General features: G+C 37.7%; 1 protein-coding gene across 1 annotated transcript in view; it reads right to left on the bottom strand.

Annotated features, from left to right (window-relative positions):
• LOC140233021 (acetylcholine receptor subunit alpha-type unc-38-like) overlaps positions 1-12,046 on the bottom strand; it is a 51,823-nt gene extending 39,777 nt beyond the window's left edge. Inside the window, exons 1-2 of the mRNA XM_072313127.1 lie at positions 12,009-12,046; positions 4,300-4,344 (exon numbers count right to left, since the gene is read on the bottom strand). Coding sequence (XP_072169228.1) covers positions 4,300-4,302 — 3 coding nt within the window. The 5' untranslated portion in view covers positions 4,303-4,344; positions 12,009-12,046. The remainder of the gene's footprint in view (positions 1-4,299; positions 4,345-12,008) is intronic.
• Positions 12,047-12,657: the final 611 nt, after the last annotated feature.

Raw genomic sequence — 12,657 nt, forward strand, 5'->3', positions numbered from 1 at the left:
TTCGAAGACTGAAATACAAAGATTAGGAAAAAATTGCTTACAGATTCTGGATCAATTTAAAGGATAGAATGCTGCTTCCTTCACGATTGAAAATGGTCGCAGCACGTCTTTTCGAGGTTCTGGGAAATAGGACCTACTGTCATTTGACATGTTTGACGTATACAATTCATTCATAGACTTTTTTTTATTGGAGTAAAAAATAAAGAGGGCCAAGCCATTCGGGTTTTGTGTTATTCCAAATATTCTTATTGGAAATGGAAATTGGGCATTTCGATCATTCTTGATCGCATCTATCGAACTGTCTTTCACTGTCGACATCGTAGCTTGAACTCACGGCAGCGAGATGGCTCGGTCGAGATCGTATCTGCCTTTCCATCAAGTGGCTCGGGTTCAGGATAGGGTTCGAATCCCAATGAGTCTTGCTTGGCAATGATGTCATGTTGTTCCCTCTAGTAAGAAGCAAAACACTCTGTCTCTCGGATAGGACATAAAATGGGGGGTCCCGTTTACGAGAGAGTCGCGCCCCACGCACTGAAAAGATTAATTAGTTATTCATCGCAAAAAGCAGGGAGCACAACCCGGTGAAGTGGTCCGTCCCAAGTACATACAACTGGACCGACTCCATGGAAGACCATGAGCATTGTGATAGTGCAGCAGGAGATAGAAAATGCAAACAACCAAAAACAAACTAACCTATACAATATGTTCTCGATCAACGACATAAACGGATTGAAATTCGGTCGGCCTATACCAGCGATATAATACCAAAATATTCAGCTTTAATGCGAAAAGGGTAATGATAAAGGAACGCTGATGATTCAGAAGCGAATTGCCTTGGCGATGGCTGAAATAAAAAGAATAACTTTTGCTTTCACTTTGATTTAATGCTTCCAAGAAGCACATCATGCACGCACGGACAAGAAGAAATGTGGGATATTAACTTTAATTCGTAGTTCACGCATTGGCACAATAATATCAAAAGTAGAACAGAACTCGTGCCCTTCTTGCGAATATCAACAGTTTATTTTTTGACACACACATTTTCGGGCTCCCTGCCCTTTGTCAGTGATTTTGATTCGGAATCAAAATCACTTGACAAAGGGCAGGGAGTCTGAAAATTTTTGTGCCAAAAAAAAAAAAAAAGCACCTAGTGGTATTGACAGCATGAGTTTGAGTTCTGTTCTGTATATGAGATATAGATATAGATATAGATATATAGCGATATCATATATCATAAAAATCGATATTGATTATGATTGTATAGGATGAGCCACTTCTTGAAAGCAAAAGTAGCGGGCCGCAGTGTAACAATGCAAACTATTGTCGGGAAGCAAATGCGAAGATCTCATCAGATAACGCAGCGGAACGAAGAGTGTGCTCCCAGAGGGTGCCCCCAGGGGGCTAGATACTGTCAAACGTAGACAAGTCATCACGTCGACAATGAAAATACATACAACATGGTTTCGTCTTCCCCGTGACCACGCAGCATCATGCTTGAATGGGGATGGAGAAAAGGGGATAAACAGGGTTTGCAGCTTTTCGTCACGGATGAAGAAGGACTGCCATTTTGTCCAAATCACGACAAGAAAGTGAGCTAATTATATCCCTTTGTCTGTCTGTCATAGACGAAAATGAAACAATTTCCACATCCAATATAAATTGTTATATGATTATATCTTTTTGTTTATATCGTCATTGTTATAAGTTGTACTGTCGTTTTTTATTCACCCTCCTCCCCTCCCCCGCCCCCCCCCCAAAAAAAAGAGATTTTTTATTTTTTATTTTTCACATTTTGTTGTACGCCATCAACGGGATTCTGCCCTTGATATGATTTGATCCCATTTCTGATTTTATCATATTAAAAACGCAACCGGCTAAGAGCGGTCGAAGATACCATTGGCCATGGTGTCAGTGGAAACACCATAGCACTGAGAGGTGTCCTAGCGACTACTCTTCACGCTGGTTGAGCTATAGGGGGCGCGCATCGAGTAAACTCGGCCAGTCATCTGCAACATGCCTGGAGGAGGCAAGAATAGATTGCTGTCAGCCAAGTCGAGCCCAGAGTGGTCGGATGGTTGCCAAGAATGAAACAAACAAACGAACGAACGAACAAACAAACAGACAATCAAACAGATAAACAAACCAACAAAGTATTCATTTACGTTTTTATAACTATGCAGTTAATTCATGTATTCATTTAAATAATTCCCTTATTCACCTGTTTGATTACTTTTTCACTTAAAAAAGAGATAACAACTGTTCCACACGATTCAGGTCTCATGTGTCAAACCAGTTCAAGATCTGTGCTTGGTGAAGCAGCTTGCTCGATGAACGAGACTGGATCAGAGCTAATGCTTTAAAATCCTTTATGAATGTCTTTTTGCCAAGTCGTTGTTGTTTTCAAATACTAGTAGTAAAAGCAATACAACGAATGCTCTGGGGGGAAAAAAAAAAAGGTGCTTTGAACAAAGTCACCAATAACAAAAATAGGCAATGAATAGAATTGGGTCTGACACGATAACAGTAATTTATGAAAAATTAATGTAAAAACTAGAAGAAAAGTAAATCTTGAAACAGACGGAGAGTGCCCTTCTAAAAGATAGTTACTACTGCCGTAGAACTGTGCACGCATCTTTTGAAAACATCCCTCGTCAGAATCATGATCCAGGTCATAAGCATGACAAGCGAAGAACAAAAACAAAAAACAAAAAGAAGTTATCGGTTCCTTTTACCACTATGGACCTATCCTGCGGCAAATTCGATCGCAATCTATCTATAACGTGCGAGGTCATGTAGTGCAACAAATCTATCAAACAATAGATGGCGCTATTTCACTCTAGTCTTTCACTACCTCACAGTGTCCACTGATCTTTGGTAGAGATCAGTGGAGATCACAGCTCAGTACCCCGTTAGTTTCAAAAAGTGACGTCAGAAAATATTCCGAGGCTGACGTCACGCGACATCCACTTTCTTATAATGGTGAAATTATTTGAAGTCACATGAGAAGTTCCCGGCCAATGCAAGGTCAACAATTTCATGATGTGGGATAACTGTCCTACATGACGAAAAGAAGTGCGTTGGTGTCATAATGTATTGTATATACAACTGTAATACATACTGTCAAACCTGCCTATAGCGGCCACCCAAGGGAGATGAAAAAAGTGGCCGTTATAGACAGGTGGTCGCTATAGACAGGTTATCCAACTTTGTGTGCATTGCCTACATGTACATGTATCATCGAGAATTGTATACATCTACAAGTATACTTACATGTATATGTATGTGTGTACGTATGCACACGTGTGTTTCATTCATTGAACAATGACGGTGTATTGTTGCACATTAGCATGTGTACAGTCGTGAAGAAAGCTTAAAGGGAAGATAAACCCCAAGAGCAATGTGGATTGAGTGAAAGCAACAACATTAGTAGAACACATCAGTGAAAGTTTGAAGAAAAATCGGACAATCGATGCAAAAGTTATGCATTTTTAAAGTTTTGATGTTGGAACCGCTGGATGAGGAGACTACTAGAGGTTATGACGTATGAGTGGACAACAATACCAAGAAAATATAAAGAAAATTCTGCAAAAATCCATTTTTCATGAAAATTACAAATTCCATCAGCTTGATGTTGACATATGTTAAGGGTAGCAATTATTCCCCCTGCTTTCTGAAAGCGGTTGGTCCATTGCTCTTTCATAATTCTAGAAAAGTGAATTTTTGTTGAATTTCCTTTATATTTTCTTTGTATTGTTGTCCACTCATACGTCATATCCTCTAGTAGTCTCCTCCTCCAGCGGTTCCAACACCAAAACTTTAAAAATTCATAACTTTTGCATCGATTGTCCGATTTTCCTCAAACTTTCACTGATGTGTTCTACTAATGTTGCTGCTTTCACTCAATCCACATTGTTCTTTGGGTTTACCTTCCCTTTAACAATAGTGCAGTAGGCATACTGTATTATGACTGAACGAGTGATTAATGCAGCCGTGGCGATAACTGAACGTTGCCCAGGAATAACTGGCACGGCTACAAAGCAGAAAAATACACTAAATCACTGGTTCGGCTACGGCTCCATCGGGTCTGTGGCCGCTATGGAGGTTAAAATCTACCGCGAGAAACAAAGTGTGACCGCTGGCCGCGTTAGACAGGTGGCAGCTATATACACAGGGTCTTTAACTGGGATTTTTCAGTGGCCGCTATAGACAGGTGGCCGCTGAGGCAGGTTGACTTTACATAATTACATACATACATAATAATATACAACACAATTCTCTCTGCTGTTGGTGTTTACTTACCATGCTAAGACCGATGTGTGCAGTCAAGATTTGACTAGCTTCCTCCTGCAGGACAAGAAAGTAAATGAAAGTAAAGGCGCATTCTTCCTTAATAAGTTGGTTTTAGGGAGCTTTAGATTTTCGTGACAATGACTTTCAAAGGAAAAAAAACTGTTCTGCGCATGAGTACTGGTTGGTTCTGAGCTATTTTTGCGTCCGCTCAAATTCACACCGCAGCGAGGAGCTGCTTGGTGCAATGAGCCTATGAGGGCGCCATTTTACTTTGTATAGGCTGCGTCCTCGCGTAATCTCGAGCTACTTTGCAACACGACGCAGGGAGAAAGGAGAACGGCTAAAGCAATCCTCGTCTTAAACATCCGCGTCTCAAATCTAAAGCTCTCTATTGCCATCCAAGCAGACATTAAAACACAAAATACTTGCTTTCATTTGAGTCATGACTCAAAAGTCAGACCTTTGATTGTTGATTAGATAAAGCAAATAAATCGTGCCATAAAAAAATGCGAAAAAGAACTAAACCCCTCAAAAAAATCCCGTCCTGCAATTCCAATCCGATGTATCATATTTCTCTTAAAACTACATCATTTCATTCAAATGTGACTTCATAAAAAAGCCTGATTAATTTTCTTTACAACGACAACTCACGTGTTTACATTATGCATTCCTGGAATGCACAGTACGACTGAGTATGAGGAAAGGTCAAATGTGAAATGTTGCAAAATAGAGCAAACATGTTATGTCAAACAGTGTAATTCCCATTTGCTTTGTCGTTTCAGGGAAAGAATGTGCTTGAAAAGAATGCATTGTGAGATTATCATGAGATTCCAGGCTTCATCGATGAATTCAAAACTGCAGTAGTATCTGCAGATTAAAGTCAAACATAAAGGTTGACCAAACAGTCATCTAATGTTCAGGAAACGGGAGTTTTTGAAAGTGCTCTAATTTCAGCATTGCTTATTGCAGTGGCCTTTTTTCATCTAAACTGTACATTATCAATAGCAGAATTGTTGCGACTTTTCACTTTTTATCTGTTTCCATACTCAGCTGTTTTGCACATTCCAAGAACACCCAACACCCAATCATGGCAAGTTAGGTGTCATTTTAAAGATAATTAATCAGGCTTTCTTATGATGTCATATTTAATGAAGATAATGCGGGCATAAAAGAAATAATTAATTATAATATATCAAACTTTAATTGCAGAACTGATTTTGAGAAGTTTATCATACAGAAACAAGTTACTCAAAAGTTATTAGCTTTCCTTCAAAATGTAAATAAGCATCAATTATTCAGTCATACGAGTAATAGCTATGATGAAAATCTTTGGCATACATACTCTCGTTGGATTGACTGCCTGACTGCTACTCAGGTGTCATATCCACTTTATGTCTAGACTGGTTGCATACCAAACATCTGCCGGGGGAGGGGGAATTCCACGAGCCATACAGCTAGATATCAAGTAAAACAGCCTTACGAGCTAGACACATAAGTAACACAGGTCCACGAGCTAGACTGGGCAAATCAGGTCCACGAGTTCGACACGTAAATGAAACAACGCGATAATCATGTCGGGCTTGTGAGTCTTAGTGTACATGTATTTGCCCATGTGTAGCTCATGAATTGTGTACTTCATGGGCCTATTTTATTTTTGATCTTATGTCGAGCTCTTGGGCTGTATGACTCACGAGTTGTATAAATTGTGGGCTTTACGACTCTGGGCAGTATGACTCTTAGGCTGATGACTTATTGGTATAGAGCTCGTGACGTGCACACACCCTATAGCCAGTGATGCTTCTTATCAGTTAAAACAATGGTTGCTGCATAATATTCATTCAAAATAATGATTTGTGCGTCGAACTGCTTTTATTGCAACTGATGGACAAATTGCCCTTCATCAATGTAAATTAGCACCGACTATTCAATGTTTAGATTAACAGACATTAAAGAAAAAAAAAAAACCCATGGGCATTACACACTCGGGTTTGGATTCGAACTCACGACCTCCTGATTGGACACGCGTCATTGTATCCACTTTAATACAGACTACCAAGTCAATGATAGTTCTTATCCCCTATGATATAGCAGCGGGTATAGCTTTTCTGTTTCTTCATGTCTACCTGTAAATTATAATCTGTCACCTGTTATCATATCTGTCACCGGCTATTTACTGCTGCTATACTGTTGTTGCTACTCTTTCTGCACTAGTACATCATTATTACGTGAGGGGAAAATAACACTATGCCCGTCAAAATTGCAAGATTGACAATCGAAAATATAAAGTGAAATGATTCGGAGATGAAAATAATACGAGAATGATGTTTACGTCTCCATTTTTTCTCACTGGGGGAGGGGGGAGGGTCCTTTGCTATAACATGGCACGAAATAAACCAAACAACCTGGGGTAAAAAGGTATGGATATAGAAAGACTTTCATACAGAGAATGACGTAACAATTAAGCATCGTTACAAACATGTTGCACAAGTAGAGGTTTATCAGAAGCATTTTAACTAAAAGAACATTATGGAATCCTAATGCTGCATAAAATCTTCATGAAACATCGATATCATGTATTTTGCTTTGTTTCTTTGTTAGTTATTTTCTTCCAACATAATTTTATACATGAATAAAAATTATTTCCATTAATATCACAGAAAATGTCAATATACAGATCACAATATGCATAATTCGAAAAAAGAAAATGAATGTGTAAATTGATTCCATTAACAATTGTATATATCGTATTACCAAATTTACAAATATGTACCTGAGAAATTACGTGAGAGAAAAAAAAAGTTCCGCTACATTATGCACGATTTTGAAAAGATCGTGTTTCCGGACAGCCCCTACTTTGTTTTTATACATAAACACAAGCAACGAAGTAATTACAGATTACTTGCAATAATCAAGCAACGGTCATGCCATCTTATGGAAAGGGGGTTGTAGTTTCTAAATTATCGAAAAAAAAAAAGAAGAAGATGATTTTGTATGAAAATGAGAAAAAAAGGGGGGAGGGGGTAACCGTTCTCCTGAACGAAAAAGTGAAAGAATTATGAGGTGATGACATCACCACATCATGTAGCTATCTTTATTCGGTGAGAAGAAAAAGTGCATGGAAACTCTAAAATTCCATATTATCGTAGGTCCCACTTTAATAAGTCGGATTAAACTATACTTGCGCTAGTCAATGCCCATTGTCCATTAAAATATTTAATTTCCACTTGTTTCTGACAAGGATATTTTGTCCTTGCTTTTGTCCTTTTTGTTCTTTTGGGACTGATATGGTTGCACAAGGGGGAGGAAAACAAAGATTATGAAAGGTAAAAAAAAGAAGAAGAAATAAATGTACATTCTATGAGAACCTGGACTTTGTATGAATTTCTTCCAAGCTTGAAATCAGGAGCTTAAGCATTCTTATATTTTTTTCTATAATTATGTTGAAAACTATCTATTATCAAACTGTGAACTTGCTTGTGTGTGTAAACAAAAGACCAATTTTGGCTGATAAATTGTGTCAGCGAAGAAAATAACAGGGAAAAAAATAACTCTCATATCTTTTTCTCACTTTTCATAATTTTCTCTCAGTTTGATATCTGAAAAAAATCTTCTTACAATTGAACGTGATAGCTTTCGACAATATACATTATTTCATTGTATATTTGACCACCGTTATTTCTTTAATAGACGGGGGATGAACACAATAGTTAATTAGGAACTTATGGAAATGACATCGCACTTACCTATTCTGCGTACAGAATAATTCATTGTCAACCCTATCTTCTTTTCTTTCTTTTTTTTCCCAGACAGGACGCACACACTATTCTCATATATTTGCTGCAGAAAAGAAATCGACTGGTCTTCTGTATACAACACTACAGATGTCAACTTGTCTTATGACTATTTCATATCTACTCTTACCTCCGAAATCGATAACCATATTCCCCTGCGTAATATAAAAAATAGATATAAGCAAATTCCAAGACTCCCGTGGATAACCCAGTCTATATTACGATCTATAAACAGGAAAAATAATTTGTTTTATAAATATAGATGTAATCCCACTGAAAAAAATAAGAAAAAATATGTTTCATACAAAAACACACTCACCAAATTATTACGTACGCAGAAGAAAATGTTCTATGTGAATCAGATAAGCAAATACAAAAATGATATTAAAACACATGGAAAACATTAAAGAATGCTATGAATATATCTAACAATTCATCTAATATTTCTGAAATTCGGTGGGGCAATGCCTCCAGCAACACTCCCGCTGGCATGGCGGAAATTTTCAATGACTTTTTCTCTTCAATTGGAAAAAATCTTTCTCAAAATATTCCTCTTTCTTGTAAATCTTTTAATGATTTTTTAGATACACCTAACTCCAAAACTATATTTTTTGACCCAACATATAAAGAAGAAATAATAAAGATTGTTGCTAATTTGAAAGAAGGAAAAAGTCCTGGCCATGACGGAATTGACAACTATTTGATAAAAAACATAATTCCTCAAATAGTGGATCCCTTAGTACACATTATCAACTCATCACTTACAACTGGCCATATGCCAAATAGCATGAAAATTGCGAAAGTAATTCCTATTTACAAGAAAGGGGAGAAGGATGATGTCAATAACTATAGACCCATATCTCTATTATCTTCTATTTCTAAGATTCTTGAAAGAATAGTTTATATCAGGACAGTACGTTTTCTTAAAACCTGCGACATATTCTCAAACTTTCAATTTGGATTCAGGGAAAATCACAGCACAACACACGCACTACTTGCCCTCATCGACAAAGTCACACAAGCACTCGACACACATTCACACACAATAGGTATCTTCTTGGACTTCTCCAAGGCCTTTGACACGATTAACCACGGAATACTTCTCGCCAAACTGTCTCATTATGGAATACGTGGAAAGGCCTTGGAGTGGTTCACGAGTTACCTATCAGAAAGATCCCAATTTGTATATGTTAACGGCTTTGACTCTCAAAGTAAAACAATTGCATCTGGTGTTCCACAAGGGAGTTTATTAGGCCCATTGTTATTCATTATTTATATTAATGATTTTCATAGATCCTCGGAGAAACTATCATTCATATTATTCGCGGATGACTCTAACCTTTTTTTTTCTCACCCTGACCCAAACATTTTAATAAGAACAGTCAATGAAGAACTGAAAAAGGTTATACAATGGATATACGCAAATAAATTGTCATTAAATATTCAAAAAACAAAAGTTATGCTTTTTAGTAATTCTTTAGATAGCCTCCCAGGCAAAATAACATTTCATACTACTCCCTTAGAAGAAGTTTCTTCCTTTAAATTTCTTGGTGTTTGCGTCGATAACAAGCTTTCATGGAGGAATCATATTGATAACATATGTACAATTATATCACGTAACATTGGCGTAATGAATAGATTAAAATATTATCTTCCTTCATCTGCATTATTAACTCTTTATTCTAGTTTGATACTACCTTATTTAAACTACGGGATTCTTGCTTGGGGTAATACATATCAGATGTTACTTGATAAACTTCTTTTACTGCAAAAGAAAGCGCTTAGAATTGTTTTTAATTTACATACCCGAGAACATACAGATGCTTTGTTTTCTGACCATAAAATATTAAAAGTAAATGATTTGTATGTGTTTCAACTTGGCCAGTTTATGTTTAATTACAACAGTAACTTTTTACCTAAAATATTCCATGATTCATTTCATCGAAATAGTCATGTTCATAACTATCCCACGCGACGATCCGACGAATTTCATCTTCCACTAATGAGAACCGCACATGCCCAAAATACATTTCTTTATACCGGACCCAGACTTTGGAATAACTTAGATAATAGTTTAAAAGATTCCCCCAAATTTGTTACATTTAAATACAAACTCAGAAAATATTTACTTTCTACCTATAATCTTAGATAATTTAAATTGTTTTGATTCATGCTTGAGCCTTCACCTGTCCTGATGTCGCAGCACTTGGCGTGTTCTGTGTGCAGACTTCTCTTCTTTCTTCTCTCCTCTTCCTTTCCTGTCTTTTGTTCCTCGTAGACTTGTATTGTTACCGTCTTCTCTCCTCTCGGTACTGTCTCGCGTCTTACAGTGTATACGTGTGGGTAATCGAATGTGTGTACGAACGTGTTGTCCTTGTCATATTTTCCCGGTACACGTGGTTCAGTGAGCAGTGTCCGGGCACTAGCATTGGTATTCTATATTTTTTTCCCAACCGGTGTATCTCAAAATAATTACATGTATATTGTTATAGAATAGTATATAATTTACTCATTATTTGTCTAGCGATCCACGTCCGACAAGCTATGCTTTTTAGTGGATCACTATTTTCCATAATCGAATTCATTTTCCGCTCTCCCACGAAGTATTTATACAGTGTTTTCCTAAATATTGTACATGTTATATGTTGTTCTATAACTTGTCTCTTATATATATTACATGAATCTTTTGCAAACGTTTGAACAATATTTCATCACATGTATACTTTGTACTATGTTTTGTTTTGTTTTTTTTTTTTGGATTTTCGTTGATTGGAAATAAACTATGATTGAATTGAATTGAATTGAATTGAATTGAAAATTAGTGCCAAAATGATGTTACCAAAATACTGAATTAAATAATGAGGCCACTATTGGAGGAGACAATAAACGAATCAAGAAGTTTACACACCTTGTATTGATAATTGAAACTTTATTTTTCAATAAGACATATCATCTATTCCAAAGAAAAATAACGAAGAAGTAACACATATTGTATAGCCACTCAAATATAGCATACCTCATCTCGCCGCAATGCCGTGTTTATATCGCACACACTTACACACTAAATCAAGAGATTGACGTATAATAGAGCTGTAACTACGGACAGAACGTGTGCCTTTCACGCCTGCCTGGTTGTACAGAAGTTATCGCTGGCGGAGCCCTCTAGGGTATAAACGCGACAGAACGGGTCTTCACAAATTTTTACCCCTGAGATGGATGCGCCGAGAAGATTGTCCTTTCTCTCTATTACTAATTCATTTCAATCTGGGGCATCGAGGGAGAATAAGGGCCATGGGAGAGGGTAATTCACCTTTCACTTGCACTAGCCTAAGCAGCCTTTTTGTTGTTGTTGCTGCTGTTCTTACTGTTTAGAAGCGCGAAGACCGACAATCTTCTCAGTAATCTATGTTGAATGTGGGTGTATGTGTGTGTTTGTGTGTTCGCAGATTATCTTGTCTCGTTTTTCGTTCGCCATTTTAAACTCACATTTTCAACACATAATATACACGCTCAAGCACAAATACTGAGTAGGCAAACATGTTTACAGTTAAAACCACCACGGACCGAAACAAGCAATATACATTTTTTTTAAAAGGAGGGGAATAGTATAGACATAGAAAAACATTATCTCAGGAAATTAAGTAACCATGTCAACAACATTTGGGCTTAATATAAATTAGTTAAGCTTTAACTGGAAATAATATATACAGACCAAGCATAGTAGGCACCAGATAACATGAGATACATACAGATAGGTACCACAATAGAGGAGAGAGAGAGAGAGGGGGGGGGGGGGAGGGGAGGGGGAGGGGGAGGGGGAGGGGAGGGGGGAGATGGGTATGACAGTTTGCATCATCTCATCTGCCATAAATCTCATATAATTTTTTTTCTAAAGATTGTTTAATGAAATAGGTATAGCATACACACCAGGGCGATGACGTTGCCGAGCTGAAAGCTGAACTCAATTCTGGTGGTGGTGTCCTCCTCGCGTACTGGACGGACGTACTTTGAGTATCTGGAACTGTTGAGGAGGTCTTTCACGAGAAACAGCTGAGCCGAGTGATGGTTGTAGTACGTGTCTTGAGCTAGTGTGATACACTCTACAATATAAACGTTGAAAGCAAGAATATCATGATCAAAACAATTAAAGTATCATTGCGCATCTCACACGATGTTATTGTTTTCTCTTGTATGACCCATGGAATGATTTTTTCGGGTGCACTTCTCGCGAATTCGACACACAAGAATCATACAGCCCAAAAGTCATACAGCCCCTGATGAGTCATACAGCCCACGAGTTACACGTTCATACAGCCCATGAGTCTAATACTAGGGAAACAAGGACCACGAGTTCGACACTAAGCAAGCAAGGCCCATGAGACCGACACAGTAAGCCCTGTAATGTACTGGAGAATTCTTGGGTCGTTTTACCTAGTTTCGAACTCGTAGGTCTTCTTGCTCAGCGTCGAACTCTTGGGCTTTGCTTGTCTAGTTTCGGACTCATGGGTCTTACTTGCCTAATGTCGAACTCATGGGCTGTATGACTCATGGGCCGTATGACTCGTGCATGTCGGCC

The sequence above is a fragment of the Diadema setosum genome, chromosome 9 (assembly GCF_964275005.1).
Source record: "Diadema setosum chromosome 9, eeDiaSeto1, whole genome shotgun sequence".
Taxonomy (NCBI): Eukaryota; Metazoa; Echinodermata; class Echinoidea; order Diadematoida; family Diadematidae; genus Diadema; species Diadema setosum.